A 22,186-nucleotide genomic window follows, 5' to 3' on the forward strand; every position below is an offset into this window, starting at 1 on the left:
AAGGAAGCCACAGACCTGAACTTACAAGATCCGAACAGGGTGGTTCATGACAGATGCTTTTGGAGGTCACTGATTCATAGGGTCGCCATAAGTCCTAATCGACTTGAAGGCACATAACAACAACAACAAAACCACAAATTAAGTCCCTTCCCTGTGCCAGGATTGAGTATACTTCAGTAACCAGGAGGAAGGGCCATAGCTCAGTGGTAGAGTCTCTGCCTTGCATCCACAAGGATCTCCAGCCCTGCCTGAAACCCCGCAGAGTCGCTGCCAGTCAGTGTAGACAATACTGAGCTGGATGGACCAACAGCACTGTCCAGTCACATAAACTAGAGTTTGGGGCACCTTTTGCGGTTTTGTCGTTTGCATTTTAAGCGAGTGTCAGTCTGCAAAGTGTGCCAGTTGGAGCAGGTGAAATCTCCCCAGCCAGTGACACCTGCATGGGGGCTTTGTTCCTCCTAGCGATGAGCAGATCCCGAATCATGGGAAACCAATCCCTTTGATCTGCGTAATTCGCACTGCTTTCCGAATTCGAATTCGCTGGGTGCGGAATCCGTGGAGATTCCGGAGTGTGTGCGTGTATGTGGCTGGGGGTGCAAAGCTCTGTCTCTGCGCGAGAAACAATGAGAGCCGTAATAAACGGGTAGGGGAGCATGCACACAACAATCCATGGCTGCCCTGCCCGTGTCTGTGATTTAACTCTGCTTTCGCACCACGACCAGCAAAAAGGCAGGCCCGCAAGACCCCTTTGGCAGCACCCTGGGGGAGGCGCCCCTTCCTTCAGGCCTCTCCCAGAGGCAAGCCCCCGTGAGCAGGAATTCATCACTCCCCGCTCTTCCTTCCCGCCTCCCTCTCGAGCGGGAGTGGCCAACCCGCCGCCTGACGAACTCACTTGAATTCCCTGCCCTCTCTCGCTCGGCTCCAAATCGATACAGAGGCTCACTTCATCCCAGTCGCGCTCCCAGCTCCGTTGCCTTGCCAGACTGCAGCAGCGGCGGCAGCGGCAGCAACCTCGCGCGCCTCTCCCAGCTTTTGCCTGGGACTTTTTCTATCTAAAAACATTTACGATCCTCCGAGGCGAGGAAAAAGAGAGACGAGATCGGAAGCCCAGCCTGGAAAGAAGAGCAAAGTCCCGCTTCTCTTGAACCTCCTGGAGGAGGAGGAGTGGGTGGGTGTTAGCTGGCTTTTTACCCACCCGCCCCCGCCAATCCTTTCGGGCCACCGGGTGGAAGACTCGCTCTCCTCCTCGACTTGGAAAGCACGCGCTGCGTCCGCTTGGGGGAAATTGCTTTTTGACCTTCGCTTCTTCCGGGGGGGGGAGAGAGAGAAAGGCTGGCCGGGGTCTCCTCGCGTGGGATGCTCTTGCGGGGATCCGGGCCTGCAGGGATCCGGACCAAGGGCTGCTGGTCGTCACCTATGCCGGCGAGGAAGCGGTGTATGGGAGGAGGAGGGGAACGGCGAGGCAGGACAACCCCAGCGGCGCAGCGCGCTCCAGGGATCCGGCTGCGCTAAAGCGCCCTCGGCAAGAGGGGTGTGCGTGTGTGTGTTTGTAGGGGATCCATTGGAGCCAAGCGGAGTGCCCTGGACCCGGGAGTGGAGGCGGAGGCGCGCGGCAGAGGGAGAACTTGGATCTAGCCATGGCGATCACCTCGCCGACGGTCCCTCGCAAGAGTCAGCCTGTGGAGGTCCTGTGGTGGTCTTGGTGATGCCGCTGCTGTTGGGAGAGGCGGGCGGTGCAGCTGCCGGGATCCGTTTGCTGGAGTGTGAGCGGCCAAGCCAGCCCAGAATCTACGCGCAGAACTTGCTGAGCATTCATTGGCTCCAGGAGGCTCCTGCTCTGCTAGAGATCTCTCTCTTTCTCTCTCTCTAACCCAGCTGATGAAGTGACTGGATCGGATCAGGCTTCTTCAGGAAACCATCCCTGTGTTCAGCCCAGAGCCACAGAGAAAGTCCCAGGGCTTCCAAGACCAGCACTAGGTAAAATGATAATGAATAATAATGAGAAGGCCTTTATTAACAGGGAGTTCTTTGAAATATATATCAAGAAAAGCTCTCAGATTTATTGGGAAAGTGCCCAAAAGCTCTGCTAAGGCAGATTGACTGACTGACAGATGCCCCCATACTGTGGTGATGGGCCCATTGTGAACCTTATGGTCGTGTAGGCTCGATACTGGATAAATGGGGCATTCACATGTGATTGCTAGTAACCCCAAGCAAAATGTGTGACTGTCAGAAACTCAGGAGATACTGCTAAATGTTGACAGGCATTGAAATATGATCACCAGCATTCAGTTGTGTATGCCCAATATGTGGAGTGTGTGTGTGTTAAAATCTCTCTCTCTCTGCCCAGCCACCCCCAAAATTAAACTGGGAATAGTCACCAAATTTGGAATATTCACTCTAATATTTAGAATCAAATTATGTGGGACTTGGGAATTGTATGATTCTTCTGCTACAAAAAGCATCCTAGGGAGGGTGGGTGGCTAGTGTAGATTGGGCTGTGGAGATAGGGCCAAGGGTTGGAGCCCCTCCCCCATCTGTGGCACAGTCCAGAGCCAAATTGGTTCCCCTACCCTGTGGCTGCTTTTTGGAAAATAAAAAGACTTGGGAGTTCTAGTCACAGAACTCGCACATCACTTGCATTCCTTTCCTTCTGTCTCCCCGCTCTCTTACTCTCTCACACACCTGGGTTTAATAAGCTGTGCAGGGAAGGGTAACCTGTGTAGGAACATAGGAATCTGCCTTATACGGAGCCAGACCATCAGTCTGTCTAGCTCAGTATTGTCTACACTGACTGACAGCAACTCTCCAGGGTTTCAGACAGGGTGCCTCTCCCAGCCGTGCTGGGGGTTGAACCTGGGACCTTCTGCATAGGGAAGCAGACTCTCTCCCACTGAGCTGTAGTCTTTCCCTTTATGTGAACACGCATACCCTCACCCCCTTCCTTTTGCTGCTACCGCAGAATGTTTTCTGGCTCCTTACGGAGGAATTCTGCTACCGAAGTTGCCTTCCCTCTCATTCACATAATCATCTGATCTTGTGGCAAGCCGGCTTCTTAGTCTACCCATTATGACTTTCTCCTCTTCTGCTGTACGTGGAATGGGGCAACTGACTTTTCCCTGCCACGTGCTGGGCTGCTGAGCCTGGATCCCTTTTTCACCCCACAACTGCATAAAACCCTGCCATTGTGACTGAATGCCAAAAGCAGACCTGGGTTCAGCAGGGGATAGTGGGCAGGTGAGTGGCAGTTATACAAGTGGCAAGCCAGCACACCCCAGGCTCAAAGAATTGAGTGAGCAAGTCCCAATGAGTGAGGGATGGATGGACATACGCTGCTGGCTAATGAAAGAGGTTATGGTGGGATGAATGGAAGGCAGGGAAAGCTCCACCAAAAAGCTCTGAGGATGTAGTTGCTTTGTCTCCATGATACGGTCTTTGAACTTGCTATTGTCCAGGCTAGATCAAACACTTCTGGCACGGAGGAAGCCCTTTAACCAGATCACTGCACAAGGCAAGAAGACCTCAGCAGTGAGCACAGAGAATCGGGGAAAGGCTCTTAGAGAGAAAGATGCAGCATGCTTTGATAGTGATGTTGTTGCCATGTTGCAAAGCAAGCTGGGCGATAACCTTCCTTCTAATGGATCATTTTCTTGAAACTGTTAAAGCTTCACCATCCAATCTATAGATGACCTCCCCCTCCCCCTTTGGTGAAAGAAGCTGGCTGGTTGGTAGGGTTCCTTTCCAAACTGGTGCACTCAAGTCCTGCTTGTGGACTTCCCATGGGCATCTGGTTGGCCACTGTGAGAAAAGGATGGTGGACTAGATGGGCCATGGGCCTGATCCAGCAGCCAGGCTCTTCTTATGCTCTTTGTGTGTTTATCATCTAGAGCTTGTTCAGTCACTGGGGAAGAGTCTTGTCACAGGGTAGACAAATGTCATTCAAGGAGACGGAGGTGTCTCTCCCAGGGCTGCAAATCAAGCTGTTCTGCTAAGTACGCTATGAGGACTTCGCCTAAGTGGGATCTGTGGTGTGCCATAATTGTCTGAGTGCCTCCCTAAGGGAGGGTACTGGCCTTATATGAGAAGGAAAAGAGAAGCCATGATGTCTTTAGATGTGAGATTCATGGGACATGTGAAGGAAGGATGTGCATTGGCTTCAATGTGAGCGATGCCATGGGAATCAGCTTCCCAAGGGTCAGCTTCTCCACACCCAGGCATATTGCCAAGAAAAATTCATCTCGCAGTTGCGGCCATCACTTAGCATCACTAGTGGTTGCTGGTAAGGGTAAGGAACTCAGTTTGTGATGGCTCTGACTCATACAGCAATCTCTAAGAGTCAATGTCTCTCATTTCCCACATGGAGGAGTATTTGCCAGGCAAGAACAAGGGTACCCCAAAGAGGGGTGGGGTTCTAGAGAAAATACTAGCAATGGCAGAATCTGGTGAATGAAACCCATGGCTGACATTTGGCTATTGCTGTAATACAGAGATGCGGAATCCGTCGGTCTTTGCATGCTGTTGGACTACATCTCCTATCATGCCTGATCACTGGCCATTTTGGCTGGGGCAGATGGGACATGGAGTTCAACATCTGGAGGGCCACAGACTCCTCATCCCTGCTGTAACAGACAATCTGCTCAGAGAGGATTGGAAATTTGCCACCAGAATACTGATCCCATGGTGGATGTAGTCTTTCAATCAGCTCTTGAATTGTTTTCCAGAAGTTTGGACCTGCTCTGCATATGTGCTCATTAACTAAATTAACTTTGCTAATAAAAGGGTTTGCTTCTAACTTGGCCTGAACAAACTGTACATTAAAATAGATTTCACTCCAGAGGAGGCCAAGGAGTGGTCAGTGGGACCAGAAGGTGAGCTGCAAATCTAAAAACTAACACATTTTATTTTATGTGACATTAGCAGCACAACTTGGGTTTTCCTCCCTGTGTGTTGTCCATAATAAAATCTTCCACTCACAGCCCACACCTGTTCATTAAGCATGAGTGATGTCTTTTTAATAAACTAGAACAGGCTACTTGATTCACTGTCAGATGGCAATATGAAGGCAATGAGTGACAGGCAGCAGCTTCAGATTCATCAGTGACAAGCGAGATGTGATGGCAATATATGGGAGGGTAAAGGTTTGACAAGGGTGCTCTGCATTTCCATCCAGTGAGGAGCAATGCATCTCAGGATGCAATGGTATCTCATGCATTCTTTTAAAAAAATAGTTTTATCAACTATTCATAATTAATACAAACTGTACAGGTTTATGTTATCACGATCATCTGCGTTCCATGCCTTCTTAACCTAACAAGTATGCAAGGTGCACCAGTAACAGAGATGCAGAAACAAGACATTATTATTGTCATTTATTCAATTTATTAGTCGCTGGTTACCGAGGTTTCCAAGCAACTTACATTCAAAAACATAAATACATTATATGTTTGTTTGAAAATTCATATAAAACATTAACATTCTCATGCCACTCACCTACAGTTCATACATACACACATATACAAAAATAACCCCCAACATAACAATCACAAGAAGCTTTGGCAAATAGGCAAGAGGCAAATAGCAGAACATACAAAAATATGTTTGATCTATATTGCATTACCAAATGGGGGCTGCTTTGGATATAAGTTTCCATTTTGCCTGCTTACCTTTCCTTAGGTTAGGGAATCCAGACAGTCCAATATTAGATTCATAGTGCTTAAATTACATTATGGCCCTTATCTTTGATCAATTTGCTTCATTCTCTCTGACAGCTATCCAGATACTTCCTCGAGTCCAGTGCTGATTGCTGTAGATTTTTCTAAACTCCTGTTCATCTGCATACACCAGGAGGTGGGGAACCATTTTTAGTCCCAGGGCCTATTCCCTTGTGGGTAACTTTGTGGGAGCTGCATGCTACTGGCTGGCAGGACCAGAGGCAAAAGGAGATTGATCAATGGATGTGACTTTTACCTTTGTACAGTGGGCTACATTCTGTCAAGCAAAATTCAGAAATATCTTACACCCACTCACTCTTATCTCTCCATCAGACATCCAGGAAAGCAAGCAGGATTATCACAGTTCAAAAATACATTCTAGTCAGGTAAAGCATAGAGCAGGGCCAATGAGGGATATAACCTAGGGAGACGTGTGGCCTAATTATAGTCTCAAGGGCCATGTAGAGAGACCTGGAGGGCCATGGTTGGTGCCCAAGCTGTGGCATAAGCTACTGTTCCAAAATTCTAAACTTTAACCAAAGGCGTCTGTTATTTCTGAATCACATGCTTTTGTGACACTGTTTCCCCCTCTGTCTGCAGAAGCTGCTTTTGTATAAAACAGCATCATTCTTGATCTGTGTCTTGCGAGTCCTTAGCTGTAACTTTTTCAACCTCACTGAGGGCTATTTCCTTCTGATGCACCTCACTCTTTAGGCAGCACCTGGGTAGGGTCAGCAGCGAACAGACTTCAGGCTTGTAGGATCTACCTTGTGTTTTTTTTTACTAGATCCCCAAAACCCACCAACTGATGCAAGAGACATTCAGCTAGAGTTAAAGAAACCCAGATACTGGGTTGGTTTGAGTTCTAGCATGGAGTGGAGCTCACAGTCCTTCCACACAAAATTCCACTCCTGCTTACCCCCAAGCTTTCTTCATCTCAGCAATATAATTTGGGTGTGGGCAAGGAATCATTTTGATGTTGCTATGGTTAAACCATTGGGTGTTGGAAAACCTTGCTGATCAGCTGCAGATCCTCCAGAGATCTACCAGTAGATCTAGATCTACCTTCTGCCGGCCCCTGTGTTACATAAAGTAGATGCTTTGTAACTTCTAACTGCCCTGTCCTGTTTTTTTAAGCCTTCAGCATCTAAGCTAGGATAGGATATTAATAATAATAGGCTATAACCAATGTAGAATAGATCCCACTGAAATAAATGAATTAATTCCATTGATTTCAATGGGTCTACTCTGAGCATGATTAAATATGATTGGGCAACCATTCAATTTTTTTTATTTCTGTTGTTTTCCCAGGCTTGTTTTTCCTGAATAAACTTTTCTTTTAGGAACATTCCTGGATTTTGGCTTGGGAATTCATTAATTCTGCCCTAGACATACAGAGATCATATCGCAAACATACGTTGGATAATGGAACGGACCAAGGAATTTCAGAAGAAAATCGCCCTGTACTTTATAGATTACAGCAAAGCCTTTGACTGTGTAGATCATAAGAAGAGCCTGCTGGATCAGGCCAGTGGCCCATCTAGTCCAGCATCCTGTTCTCACAGTGGCCAACCAGGTGCCTGGGGGAAGCCCGCAAGCAGGACCCGAGTGCAAGAACACTCTCCCCTCCTGAGGCTTCTGGCAACTGGTTTTCAGAAGCATGCTGCCTCTGACTAGAGTGGCAGAGCACAGCCATCACGGCTAGTAGCCATTGATAGCCCTGTCCTCCATGAATTTGTCTAATCTTCTTTTAAAGCCATCCAAGCTGGTGGCCATTACTGCATCTTGTGGGAGCAAATTCCATAGTTTAACTATGCGCTGAGTAAAGAAGTACTTCCTTTTGTCTGTCCTGAATCTTCCAACATTCAGCTTCTTTGAATGTCCACGAGTTCTAGTATTATGAGAGAGGGAGAAGAACTTTTCTCTATCCACTATCTCAATGCCATGCATAATTTTATACACTTCTATCATGTCTCCTCTGACCCGCCTTTTCTCTAAACTAAAAAGCCCCAAATGCTGCAACCTTTACTCGTAAGGGAGTCGCTCCATCCCCTTGATCATTCTGGTTGCCCTCTTCTGAACCTTTTCCAACTCTATAATATCCTTTTTGAGATGAGGCGACCAGAACTGTACACAGTATTCCAAATGTGGCCGCACCATAGATTTATACAACGGCATTATGATATCGGCTGTTTTATTTTCAATACCTTTCCTAATTATCCCTAGCATGGAATTTGCCTTTTTCACAGCTGCCGCACACTGGGTCGACATTTTCATCGTGCTGTCCACTACAACCCCGAGGTCTCTCTCCTGGTTGGTCACCGCCAGTTCAGACCCCATGAGCGTATATGTGAAATTAAGATTTTTTGCTCCAATATGCATAATTTTACACTTGTTTATATTGAATTGCATTTGCCACTTTCCAGTCCTCAGGCACAGAGGAGGACCAGAGGGACAAGTTACATATTTTAGTTAGCAGATCAGCAATTTCACATTTGAGTTCTTTGAGAACTCTCGGGTGGATGCCATTCGGGCCCGGTGATTTGTCACTTTTTATATTGTCCATTAAGCTTAGAACTTCCTCTCTCGTTACCACTATTTGTCTCAGTTCCTCAGAATCCCTTCCTGCAAATGTTAGTTCAGGTTCAGGGATCTGCCCTATATCTTCCACTGTGAAGACAGATGCAAAGAATTCATTTAGCTTCTCTGCAATCTCCTTATCGTTCTTTAGTACACCTTTGACTCCCTTTTCATCCAAGGGTCCAATCGCCTCCCTAGAGGGTCTCCTGCTTTGAATGTATTTATAGAATTTTTTGTTGTTGGTTTTTATGTTCTTAGCAATGTGCTCCTCAAATTCTTTTTTAGCATCCCTTATTGTCTTCTTGTATTTCTTTTGCCAGAGTTTGTGTTCTTTTTTATTTTCTTCATTCGGACAAGACTTCCATTTTCTGAAGGAAGACTTTTTGCCTCTAAGAGCTTCCTTGACTTTGCTCGTTAACCATGCTGGCATCTTCTTGGCCCTGGCGGTACCTTTTCTGATCTGCGTTGAGCTTCTAATATAGTGTTTTTAAACAACTTCCAAGCATTTTCGAGTGATGTGACCCTCTGGACTTTGTTTTTCAGCTTTCTTTTTACCAATCCCCTCATTTTTGTGAAGTTTCCTCTTTTGAAGTCAAATGTGACCGTGTTGGATTTTCTTGGCAATTGGCCATTTACATGTATGTTTAATTTAATAGCACTATGGTCACTGCTCCCAATCGGTTCAACAACACTTACATCTCGCACCAGGTCCCAGTCCCCACTGAAGATTAAATCCAGGGTTGCCGTCCCTCTGGTCGGTTCCATGACCAGCTGGTCTAGGGAATAGTCATTTAGAATATCTAGAAATTTTGCTTCTTTGTCATGACTGGAACACATATGCGGCCAGTCTATGTCTGGGTAGTTGAAGTCACCCATTACTACCACATTTCCTAGTTTGGATGCTTCCTCAATTTCATATCTCACCTCAAGGTCTCCCTGAGCATTTTGATCAGGGGGACGATAGATCGTTCCCAGTATTAAATCCCTCCTGGGGCATGGTATCACCACCCACAACGATTCTGTGGAGGAGTCCGCCTCTTTTGGGGTTTCGAGCTTGCTGGATTCAATGCCTTCTTTCACATATAGAGCGACTCCACCACCAATACGTCCCTCCCTGTCCTTCCGATATAGTTTATATACAGGGATAACCATATCCCACTGGTTTTCTCCATTCCACCAGGTCTCCGTTATGCTCACTATATCAATGCTCTTCTCTAAGACCAAGCACTCCAGTTCTCCCATCTTGGTTCGGAGGCTCCTAATGTTAGCGTACAGGCACTTGTAAGCAGTGTCTCTCTTCAAGTGTCTTTGGCACTTGTGGTTTGGCCTGTGGTTATTTTGCCCTTCTGAATTTATATCCTGTGCCCATGCTCTCACAATGCCTACTTCTAGGCCTACCCTTTTAAAATTTCATCATTTCTTTGGTCTTTATCCCAGGGGGGAGGTTTATTCCGAACCAGACCTTCCTCAGCTCCTGTTGGGTTTCATGAAAAACTATGGAATGCTTGAAAAGAAATGGGGGTGCCACAGCATCTGATTGTCCTGATGTGCAACCTATACTCTGAACAAGAGGCTACTGTAAGGACAGAATATGGAGAAACTGATTGGTTCCCCATCAGAAAGGGTGTGAGACGGGTGTATTTTGTCACCCTATTTGTTTAATCTGTACGCAGAACATATCATACGGAAAGCGGGAATGGACCAAGATGGAGGTGTGAAAATTGGAGGGAGAATCATAAATAATTTAAGATATGCAGACAATACCATACTCTTAGCAGAAACCAGTAATGATTTGAAACGAATGCTGATGAAAGTTAAAGAGGAAAGCACAAAAGTAGGACTACAGCTGAACGTCAAAAAGACTAAAGTAATGACAACAGAAGATTTATGTAACTTTAAAGTTGACAATGAGGACATTGAACTTGTCAAGGATTATCAATACCTTGGCACAGTCATTAACCTAAATGGAGACAATAGTCAAGAAATCAGAAGAAGGCTAGGACTGGAGAGGGCAGCTATGAGAGAACTAGAAAAGGTCCTCAAATGCAAAGATGTATCACTGAACACCAAAGTCAGGATCATTCAGACCATGGTATTCCCAATCTCTATGTATGGATGTGAAAGTTGGACAGTGAAAAAGGTGGATAAGAGAAAAATAAACTCATTTGAAATGTGGTGCTGGAGGAGAGCTTTGCGCATACCATGGACTGTGAAAAAGACAAATAATTGGGTGTTAGAACAAATTAAACCAGAACTGTCACTAGAAGCTAAAATGATGAAACTGAGGTTATCAGACTTTGGACACATCATGAGAAGACATGATTCACTAGAAAAGACAATAATGCTGGGAAAAACAGAAGGGAGTAGAAAAAGAGGAAGGCCAAACAAGAGATGGATTGATTCCATAAAGGAAGCCACAGACCTGAACTTACAAGATCTGAGCAGGGTGGTTCATGACAGATGCTCTTGGAGGTCGCTGCTTCATAGGGTCTCCATAAGTCGTAATCGATTGAAGGCACATAACAACAACAAAACATTGTTGTACAAAATATTCTTTAGGAGAGAGTGAGCTTGGAAAGGCCTCCATGGATTAAATAAGAAACTGATTCATGGCTGTCACCTCTGTTTCACTCCTGTCTATGTTAATCAGCTATCTCTGCCTGTTTCTTATACATGGCAGAATGGAGGCAGCTATCAGAAGTCCCAGTATAGTAGCTGATTAGTCTATAACTGTCCTTCTGTGTTACAGTCAAACTAGGGCTAGGTCTGAGCATGAGAAGCATATTGGCTCAACTTAGATCGGGCCCTGAGTCTGTGACAGCTATTTTATTGCTTGCTACTTAATGTTGTGGCACTACTTAATACGTTGCTCTTAAAAACCAGTTAAACATGGAAGAGGCATAAAGTGTGTACAGCGTGATCTATACCAATATTGCTCTTGGTTGAGTCTATATACAAGCAGCAGGGAAGATCAAACACAGCAAAGAGGGAAGACCAAGCAAAGAGAACATGCACACTCTATATACACAAGCTTGCCACATTTTTTCCCTTGCAGAGAAGTGCTACATGCGCAGGAAAAACATCATATTTCAAGCATCTCGAAGGTCTTCTGGTCTCTGCTTTCCATGCCTCATTTGGGATTTCGTCCGCAGATTTGTTAACTGCATTGATTTTGGCTCCTGTTTGTTTGCCATGTTATTTTCTGCTCTTGTCTCTAATCTCAGTAGTTTCTTTTGTTGCTTTTTGCTTGTCTTTGCTAGTACTCACAGCTTCCCACATCTGCAGTCGTGAATGCCATTAGCCAGTCTTCTCAAGTAAATCACTGAATAAATCCCTGATTCCCCTGTCAAAGCTATCCTCACAGTTACTGCCCTTTATAACTTAGAGTCTTCAGAGCTAGCACAATGTAGCAACTAACAACCTGATCCTATTCATGTATACTCAGAAGTAAATCCCACTGTGTTCCATAGAGCTTATTCCCAAATAACAGAGCACTAGCAATGTATGGAGGCAGCAATTTCTATTCCATCCTGTGTTCACTGCAATCAGCGATGTTTCCGTTCTGCTAAAACTTCACTTATTTGTCTCACTATCTGCTGTGGCCAAAACTAATGTAATTAATTCTACAATTAATTTCAATGGAAAGAAAACATCAAGAACAATGCAGAAAACACTGTAATTGTTTAAATAATTTGCAGAATGAAAGAACAATGATAGCGAATACTACTTGTATTTGTCTGCGTGATTTCTGCGCTTCACCTCAGACGAACATGCGAATTGTGGCCATTTCGGTTCCTGTTTCTGTTCCAATGAAATTCTTTGATGTCCCTTCCGAGCACAGAATTGCACCTCATGAGACTCCGTTCAAATCTTACCTTGGCCATGAGCTCACAAGGGGACCTTAAGCAAGCCATTATCTCTTTGCCGCAGCATCCCTCCCCACCATCAGAAAAATTGTGATAATAATATTCACCTGACTCACAGTATGGATTACTGAGCTAATTTATGCAAAGTGCTTTGATCCCTGTATATATGGTAAGTTGCATGTCTGTGTTTCCTTCTGAAACTCAGCTTAAGAGAAAGGGTTCGCAGGAGAACCCTAACATAAAGCATTTACTAAAATCTACCTTTTGGTGGAAGCATTTTTATTTAATTTATAATATTTCAGAACCATTTTTCCCAAGTTGCTCGAACAAGAAAATGCAACAATAAGAAAATTGACAATAAAAAACACATCAGAATAATCTTATTAATACAACGTAAGTCCAATACTGTAATGCCCAAGAGGAACGGCACTATCTGCCCCGTTACTATATGCCTAAAGCTGGGCACAAGCTAAAGAGAAGCACTTCTGAAATCTTACCCTTTAAAATAAATGGGACTTGTCAAGTCCTTCCCTTTGACTGGATTACACTCCTAATTGGTATCTAGATTCAGAGAGTCAACACAGGTAAGATCTTTCATTGCATGTTCCTATGCAGATGGAGCATTTAAGCCTTCATAAGGTTTCATTAATTAGTGGCCCTTTTCTTTCGGTTGAAGAAACCTAATTCTGTGGTTATTCACTAATAGGGAGGGGGAACTTGCGGTTTAAGAACGTACCTGTAGCCAACAAATATTTCTATCAAACTTTAAAAAGCAGGGAACTTGGGCGGCTATAGTGAGTGCACCAGGGGAGCAGGAGACCTGACCTCCTCTCTGAGATATTGGACTGCCCTACAAATTTGTCAAAATGCAAACACAATTTGGGTTGGTCTTTCACAGTCCAATCTACTTCCTGCACAGGAAGAATTTGGAAACATGTGCCTCTGAGCATGGGGGAGGGAGGAGGGCAGAGGGGAGGGGATTGGAAGGGGAGGGGGAGGGGGAGGGGAAGGGAGAGGTGAAGGAAGTGGAGGGTAGGGGCAAGAGGGAGTGGATAGGAGGGAGGAGGAGGGGAGGGCAGGTTTGATCAATTGCATGCTTTTTTACTTCAATGGGATTTACTCCTGCAGTCATGCTTAGGATAGGTGAAACTGACCTGGGGGAGGGGCAGGAATGGGAGGAAGGGGGAGGGGAGGAGATTGGGTGGGTGGGCACTGGGCAGAAGAGAAGCCCCTTTCCTTTCCAAAAGGAAAACATTGTGAACAGTATCATTCTTTTTCAGGGTTCCCCCACCTTTTTATTCTACAGCAGGCACATGTAGCCTCCCACCCAAATTTAAACCAAAGCTGTCCCTGGCCACATCCACATCAGACCTTTATTTCACTTTAGACAGTCATGGCTTCTCCCAAAGAATCCTGGGAAGTGTAGTTAGTGAAGGGTGCTGAGAGATGCTAGGAGATGCCCTGTTCCCTTCACAGACCTTCAATCGGAGCAGCTGACTGTTAAACCACTCTGGGCACTGGAGCTCTGTCGGGAATAGGAGTCACAGCACCCTTCATAAACTATACTTCCCAGGATTCTTTGGGGGAAGCCATGACTGTCTAGGTCCAGTGTGTGTGTGGCCCCCTGATTAGGCAAGCCCAGCAGCTGTGAGTCGCTGTTAGAACATTGACAGTTGGTTCTTACTGAGCATGCCCAACGTTATCATTCAGTTCAATGCTAAATTTCTTAAACTAATTAAAAATCAGCCAGGCTTTTTTTTTTAACTTTTAAACTGCAGAAGATGAAGGTCAGAGTATGGGGCAAGGTCAGTAATAGGATTACAGGTACTCTGTGAACATGGCTGATTTTTAATTAATTTCAGCAGATTATGAGAACGCTGACAGAAAAAAGTCCAAAATAGGTCTGGTTTTTCTCTCTCTCTTTTTATACTTTGAACTTTCAATTCTCTCTGACTGTTTTGTGTATCACCATGAAAATTTAGAGGGTTGTTAAGCAAGCATTTCTGAGTTCAGGACTATAGGTTTTGTAAGGTTTTGTTTTTAAATGAGCTTATGGGAAGCATCAGAATGGCATGTGGGGGGTATTTTCAATTTAACATTGTGGTATGTGAAAAATCCATGCTGACTAGTATACAGCTACTTTTGTGGCTGTATAATAATGACTCTCTTGAGAGCCTCTGGAATAAGATTTAGAACTGGACGGTGGTGTGGATTTGCCTCTGGGACCACTTCATAGAAAAGAAGCTTCTGAGATACAGAGTCATCATACTCTTAGTTTATCTAGCTTAGTATTCTCTATACTAGTGGTAGGGAGCTGGTAACCCTCCAGATGTTGTTGATCTGCAGCTCCCATCATCCCTGACCACTGACCATGCTGGCCTTGGATTGCTGAGAAGTGGAGTCCCCCAAATATCTGAAGGGACGCAAATTCCTTATTGACTGGCAGCAATTCTTTAGGATTTCAGACAGGAGTCTTTGCGTAGCCCTATGTGGCAGTGTCAGGGATTGAACCGGAGACCTTTTGCATACAAAGCAAATGCTCTGTCACTCAGTTACGGCCCTGCCCCAGCTCACAGTGAATGGCTTTATTTCCGATTGGGTATTGTTCACCCCCAAAAGCAGCATGGGATGCCCTAATGCAGGAATGAGGAACCTGCAGCCCTCCTGATGTTGTTGGACTGTCATTATCCCTGGCCGTTAGCCATGCTGGCACCGTTGCATTCTCACAGCCTGGCTCACTTCTGCTATCGAAGCCAGAGAGGGAGCAAATGGCTTTCAAAGCAACAAAGCACAGTGGGGGAGGGTTTTGCTCCCCCTCCCCAGCACTCTCTTTTTCATGTAAAGGAAGGACCTTCCTCCCCAGCACCACTCTATCTGTGAACTGGGTGTCAGTGTGGATAAAATGCACAGGGCTGTCCCGGCACATCTGGCTTGCCCCTCACAAGCAGCTTCCAACCTGTCAGGTGCCCTGTGTAAGGTGACAGCACACCCAGGAGGCCTTTGCAGTGGCGGAGAGGCCTGTGAGGCCTGTGAGGCCTGTCCTTCTTTGGGGCAGGAGAGACAAGCTTGCCTGGTTGGCAGTGGCATCAGAGGGGCTCGCGTACATCTTCCCCGCCTGGGAGGTATTTGTGCAGAATGACATCACATCCTATTGCTTTGTGTGGGAAAGCAGAACCACAGACTGGAGAGTATGAGCAAAGGTAAATGTGGGAGGCCCAGAACTTAGAGCAGGGGTGGGGAACTTCAGGCCCAGGGGGCCAAATATGGCCATCCAGGCCTTTCTGTCTGGTCCCCAGGATTCTTCCAGGCCTGCACGGTGGAGTTGTACAGTATATGGAGACTTTTTTTGAGCAAACAGGCTGCACAGTTTCTGAATAAAATAATTAATCTATCCTCTCCTCAACCACACACCCCTCTCCCCAGGCCACGCCCCTCACCGGTGCTGCTTTGCACCCTCCTTGGAGCGTTTTTACCTCGGTGGAATGTGTTCTGGAACTCTTGTTGCCTGGATGGATGATAGAGAAGGGTGTGTGTAGAAACTTGCCTGCTGTACAAAGGTAAAGTTTACATTTGTTGCTTTGCCCACTTTTACCTCTGGCCCTGCCCTCTGCTGTGATGTGGCCCCCAGAAGGTTGCCCAGATCCCCCCATCTCAAAATGGTTCCCTACCTCTATCTTAGAGAGACTGCCTCACTCACAGGGTTAGCCCTATCATTAGGCAGAGTGAGGCGAATGCCTCAAGCTGCTGATTTTGGATGTCATGAAATGGTAGCAAATAGTTGGTTATTTAATTTATTATTTTAGGGAAGTAGTAATTAAGTCCTGCTCTGAGTAGACCTAATGGAATTTGTAGACATGCATAACTTAATGGGTCTACTCTGCGTAGGACTAAGCCGACGACAACCCTGTGTAATTTTTACCGCCTGGGAAGAGGACAGTTTCTTGTGGGATTTTCTGCCCCTGGTGACAGAATTACTTTGTTGGCCTAGGGTGCGATGCACCTTGAGCCTGGGGAGGTAGGGGGCATCTTTTGCTGTTCTGCCTCAGGCAGCCAAATGTCTTGGGCCGGCCCTGATGTCATGGGCAGCCACTGCATGCTACAGAGCGGAGGCTAAATGCAAATCGCATGCCAGGCCAACAACATCCTGTCAGTAGCCTTACAAGGACGGGTGAGAGTCGTGCAAGACCAGGCCAGAGGCTGGATGGCGACTCACAGGCTGTCACTAGGCATCCATGCTTTCAAAACGGCATTCCTGACCAGCCTAAGTTAGGAACATAGGGTAACTGACTTATACCGAGCCAGACCAATAGCTCGCCATTGTCTACTCTTCTTATTTCCCTTAGACGCCATAAGAATGCCAAGAGAACCATTCTTCGGAATCAGTGAAGAAAAGGGAAAATAGTCACCTGCTTTCAGGCCACTGGTCCAGTGTGAACAATTATGAGCAGAACTTGGAAAAGTTACTTTTTTGAACTACAACTCCCATCAGCCCAATCCAGTGGCCATGCTGGCTGGCGCTAATGGGAGTTGTAGTTCAAAAAAGTAACTTTTCCAAACTGATTATGAGGATACCAGTAGGCCATGAGTTGTGGGAGTGGCCGAAGGAGCATCCACCCACGCTGCCATCTAAATCGCAGGGAAGGGCTGTCATTCGGGGTAGAGCATCCACTTTGCATGCAGGAGGTGCCAGGCATCCATTCCCGGCATCTCGAAGTAGGGCTGAGAATGGCCCCCATCTGAAACCGTGGTGAGCCACTGCTAGTCAGTGTAGACAATACTGAGCTTACACTGTCTCAGCATAAGGCAGCTTCTTACGTTCCTACAGAAGTTCCACTGTTGTCTGCTCTGACTGGCAGCAGCTGTCCAGGGTGTTCAGACAGGAGCTTTTCCCAGCCTAACCTGGAGACACCCAGGACTGAGCCACTGAGCTATGGCCCTTCCCCTAATGTTTAAATGGACTGCCTTCAAGTCGATTCCGACTTATGGCGACCCTATGAATAGGGTTTTCATGGTAAGTGGTATTCAGAGGTGGTTTACCATTGCCTTCCTCTGAGGCTGAGAGGCAGTAACTGGCCCAAGGTCATCCAGTGAGCTTCATGGCTGTGTAGGGATTCGAACCCTGGTCTGTCAGGTCGTAGTTGTTAAAAATAGTGATAGACTCTCCCCTCCTTCCTCTTCAATTTGTTTTTCCACTCAGCATCTCATTCCCTTCCCTGGTGTGACGCAGCAGCCTCAGCTGTCTCCTTGTTCTGCTGATGACTCTCTGGCCCAAGGGTCTCTCAGCGCAGCGGAAGTGTGCAAGACTTGGGATTTTAAAGACAACCTTAGTGGCAGACTTAATAAACCTCGCGATTCCAACCCTCTCCATATCCTACAGTACCGAAAAATGCGCAAGAGACTGAGTGAGGCACAGTAAATACGACGATTCTGCCTGCGATGATTGTAGGAATGTGGTCTGCCCAGATGGCCTTCAGGGCATCTGCGTTTCAAAAAAGCCATTCAGTTCAATATTGCGTGGTACCACGTCTCTGTGGCTTATGGCTTGAATGATTTGGTGTGCAAAGCAAGCCATGGGGTTAGTTCCTTCTTTACAAATATTAACCAAATAGTTGGTTTACAGGAGTGCTTTTCAGACTTTACATGGGAAGCTGCCATATACTGAGTCAGACCATTGGTCCATCTAGCTCAGGATTGTCTACACCAGCCTTTCCCAACTAGTGGGCCACCAGATGTTGTTGAACCACAACTCCCATCAGCCTCAGCCAGCATTGCCAATGGTCAGGAAAGATGGGAATTGTGGTCCAACAACATCTGGTGGCCCACTAGTTGGGAATGGCTGGTCTACACTGACTGGCAGCGGCACTTCAGGTGGAAGTCTCTCCCAGCCACACCTGGAGATGCTGGGGACTGAACCTGGGACCTTCAGCATGCAAGGCAGGTGCTCTGCCAGTGAGCAATGGCCCTTTTCAGCTTGGTGTGAAGTATAGGGTGGAGCTTATCAGACATGCATTGTTTAGTGCAGGGGTTGGGGACCTCAGGCTGGTGGAAAGTGTGGCCCTCTCCGTCAGGCCCTTGGAAGTCTCCCCAGGCCACACCTTCTCCCCAGGCCATCCCCCTCACCAGCCCTGCTTCACACCCTCCTTGAGAGCTTTTGCCTGGCTGGAATGTGTCCTTGATCCCTGTCTGAATGGAGGGTGGGGGGGGGCGTGAATCTGTGTAGAAACCGGTCATCTGTGCAAAGGTAAAATTTACATGCATGGCTCCGCTCACCACTGACACATGGCTTTCAGAAAGTTGCCCAGAAGGGAATGTGGCCCTAGGGCTGATAAAGCTTCCCAATCCCAAACCTAGAAACATGGCGATAGCACTTAATAATCCAAACCATTTTCTCTGCCCCATCAGGACTGTCCGTTCTTAGCAAATTCAAATATTCCCCCCGCCAGCAATGTTTAGCGTATTTTCTTCTTTAAAAACAAAAACAGTGTTCAAAGTGCAGTACTGCTATCCTCATATTATAATTTTGGCTTGCAAAGCACTTTCAGGTTAGCTGGTAAATACTGCTTAACTAATAATAATAATAACGCCTTCCTCTTTCAACAAGCCTTCTCAGTAGAGACCTTGTCCCAGTCTGCATGTGTTGGAATTGCTTTTTAAGATGTTTTTAAAGTTTTTGAAACATGTTTTGTTTTAAGATGTTTTAAAGTACTTTTCGTGGTTTTGTTTGCCGCCCTGGGCTCCTTTTTTTGGGAGGAAGGGCAGGATATAAATTTAATAAATAAATAATAAATAATGCATACATTTATTACCTGCCCTTCACCAGCAAGTCACCAGCAACCGACATTCCTGTGGTTCAGTTTTCAATGCAAGAGTGCTACATCAATATGGTCCCTCTGAGGACCAAGTCAGATCGATTTGCATTGTGCAGTTGAGGGACTATTAAATGCAAGGGATATGGAAAGCTGATATCCCCATCAGAAGCAGTGTAATACACAAAATGTCAAGAATGAGCATAGTGCAGGGCCGTGATAACACAGGAATCCTACCTGTTTGACTAAACAGGTGTTTGACCTCATGGCCCTGTTTGACTAATGTGTGTGTGTCTGTTTGTTCTTTCAGAATGGTGCCTCCCCCACCCATTAACAAGTCCCATGTCTGCCTCTCCACCACACTCATCATGAGCAGCATGGTGCTGATGGACGCCTACCTGGTGGAACAGAACCAGGGCTCCCGAAAATTGGGCGTTTGTATCATGGTCTCAGTTGGGGACATCTGCTTCCTGGTTGTGCTGAGGTACGTGGCTGTTTGGGTTGGGGCTGAGGTGAGGACAGCCAAGCGAGGCTATGCCATGATCCTTTGGTTCCTCTATGTCTTTGTGCTGGAGATCAAGGTCTACTTCATCTACCAGAACTACAAGGCAGACCGTAAAAGCTTGGACCTCATGGCCCGCAAGGCTTTGACCCTTCTGCTCTCCATCTGCATCCCAGCCCTCTACGTGCTGCTGGTGGCTACAGAGCACATGGAGTATGTCAGGACGTTCAAGAAGAAGGAGGACCTTCGCAACCGTCTTTTCTGGGTCATTGTTGACATGCTGGATGTCCTGGACATCCAGGCCAACCTCTGGGAGCCCCAGAAGAAAGGGTTGCCTATCTGGGCTGAAGGCTTGATGTTCTTCTACTGCTACATCTTGCTCCTGGTCCTCCCTTGCGTCTCTCTCTGTGAAATCAGCATGCAGGGGATCAGCATCGTGCCGCACCGCATGATGCTGTACCCGATGCTGAGCATGCTCACCATCAACATCACCACCATCTTTATTAGGGGGAGCAATATGGTGTTCTTCAGGGACATCCGGGTCTCTGGAATCTTCATGGGGAAGAATGTGCTGGCCATCGTTCTCAAGGTCTGCATGTTTGTGCAATACAGGAAGCATCTGCACCACACGCCTGCAGGATCTGGCCCAGCAGACCCTCAGCACAATGCCACTTCTCAGCCGCAACCTGTCATGCATCTGCTGAAACCCCAGAACCAGACTCCCTGTCCTGAAGGGCTGGCCCAGGAGAACACATGACATGCTGCGTGTTCACATGCCAGGCTAGAAGTAACACCTTCTGTTTGTGATCATTAGGATCGATTGCAAAGAGGAACAAAGTCTGCTGAGCCCCGCATAGCCAGGGCTGGTCCCTCCAGAAAGTCTATGAGTGGTCCGCTCCTTTCCTCCCTTGCACAGACGCGCTGCTAGCCGTGTCTTGGAATTGCCCTGGGCTGAGATAAGATCACTTCTAGAGTGGCACAGAGCAGAAACCAACCTTGACGCCAAGGTACCAGCTAGCAGGCTGTAGCGACTGACGGGTGGGTCCGTGGAGAGTATTGATAAAAATCTGCTCAATGGTTAGCAGGCAGCAGCAAGCGATTTGACTCTCTCCTTTGCTTCTGTGTACTCAGTCATTTCTGTAACCGAAGTTGTTTTGGAACATAGCCAGTTCTGTTGGCCTGGGGCAGACCTGGGAATGCTAGTATATTCTGCATCTGTTTGATATATCATTTTCTAACGTCGGTGACCTTCCTTTCTGGGATGGGTGGAAGACACTGCGTCTAGTGCCTACTTGCTTACATTCCTTGGGAGTGCCTGGGGTGAGGACATTGGGCAGCGGTCCCCAGCCTGGTGCCCTCCAGATGTTTTGGACTACAACTCCCATCAGCCCCAGCCAGCATGGATGTGCTGTAGTCCAAAACAGCTGGAGGGCACCAGGCTTGGGAGGGCTCGCATCGGGTTTCCATCAGTTCAAGAGCAACATTGACTCCCCAGTGGAAACATGCTGGATCGTGAACCCTTCTTTCTTTCTATCCATTGACATTTTTCTCTTTCCAATAAAACAAAGACCAAGTCGCAAGGTTTTCTAGCATCTCCCTCTCTGTGTTCAGATGCCTTGCCAGCATTTGATTTTCATGATTGGGACAAAGGTCTGGGTCTGATGCTCTCTAGGAGGGCAAGAAGGAATACAGGCTGGGCGGCAGGAATCAAAAGAGGATTGAGGGGAAGAAAATAGTTTCCACATTTGTCACCCCAGGGATTGTGTTACTGCTCAGTTCTGAATCCTTTCTTCTTCTTTCCTTAAAAAACAATCGCCTAATGCATGGTTTAAAATTATTGTTTGAAAATTCTATGTGCATTCATCCAGGGACTTGGGTAGAAAATTTATTATCGAATCAAGGAGCAGGTGCAGCCTTTCTTTTCAAACAATATTCTAAGCCTAACAGTGTTCCTGTAACTTGGTGGAGGCAGCTGTGGAAGTGGCTGGTCTCAGAGAATAATAATAATAATAATAATAATAATAAAAAGGACAGAAAATGGACAAGGCGATCCCCTTTTTTTCCAGTTGCAGGAGTGTTCAAGTTAAAAAAAACAACTATGCTGAGCGACCAGAGGCATAGGATTCTGCATCTTTCCCCCACCCTGTCAATTATTTTTCATCAGTTTTCCAATTCTGTTACTTGCAGCCAGATGCTATGCGTGTTCACTTGGAAGGCAATCTTGGGATTTACTCACAAGTAAGCGTGGATAGAATTGCAGCCATAGGTTCAAACCAAACGTTCAAAAGAGCTCCTCCCGCATGAATCCCACGTACCCACCTGCCTCCCTGTTTTGCTGTCAGCATTCTGCATTTCTGCACCTTTAATGTTGATGCAGGAGAGAAAATTCTGACAGGTGCAGTTTTTCCCCCTTACCCCACATGATGAGCGGCAGCTGCTGAAATCATAAGAGTTAGAGGAAGACTCTGCAGACCCTCTGTTCCAATCCTCTGTTCCATGCAGGGAATCTGCAGCTAGAGCATCCCTAATAGATCGCTGTCCAGCCTGCGCTTGGAGACCTCTGGCAGAGGAAAGCTCCCCCACCCCCAAGTAATTGCTGCCATTGTCAGACTGCTCTTACTGCCAAGATATTTCTCCTGATGTTCAGCCAAAATTAACCCCCTGTCACTTACACCTGTTAGATCTAGTCCTGCCTTCTGGGGCAGAAGAGAGCAAATCTTT

At 46.6% G+C, this 22,186-nt stretch overlaps 1 protein-coding gene across 3 annotated transcripts; it reads left to right on the top strand.

Moving 5' to 3' along the window:
* The first annotated feature begins 1,869 nt into the window (after window positions 1–1,869).
* LOC133384516 (transmembrane protein 121-like) lies at window positions 1,870–21,041 on the top strand. Of its 3 annotated transcripts, XM_061626461.1 has the most exons (3): window positions 1,870–1,977; window positions 15,581–15,714; window positions 19,274–21,041. In XM_061626461.1, the coding sequence occupies exons 2-3, from the start codon at window positions 15,671–15,673 to the stop codon at window positions 20,220–20,222; spliced, it is 993 nt and encodes a 330-aa protein (XP_061482445.1). In that variant the 5' UTR covers window positions 1,870–1,977; window positions 15,581–15,670; the 3' UTR covers window positions 20,223–21,041. The 3 variants fall into 3 exon arrangements, with proteins under 3 accessions (XP_061482445.1, XP_061482446.1, XP_061482447.1); XM_061626462.1 differs by lacking the exon at window positions 15,581–15,714; XM_061626463.1 differs by lacking the exons at window positions 1,870–1,977; window positions 15,581–15,714 and adding an exon at window positions 5,767–5,847.
* The last annotated feature ends 1,145 nt before the right edge of the window (window positions 21,042–22,186 follow it).

The sequence above is a fragment of the Rhineura floridana genome, chromosome 4, assembly GCF_030035675.1.
Source record: "Rhineura floridana isolate rRhiFlo1 chromosome 4, rRhiFlo1.hap2, whole genome shotgun sequence".
Lineage (NCBI taxonomy): Eukaryota > Metazoa > Chordata > Lepidosauria > Squamata > Rhineuridae > Rhineura > Rhineura floridana.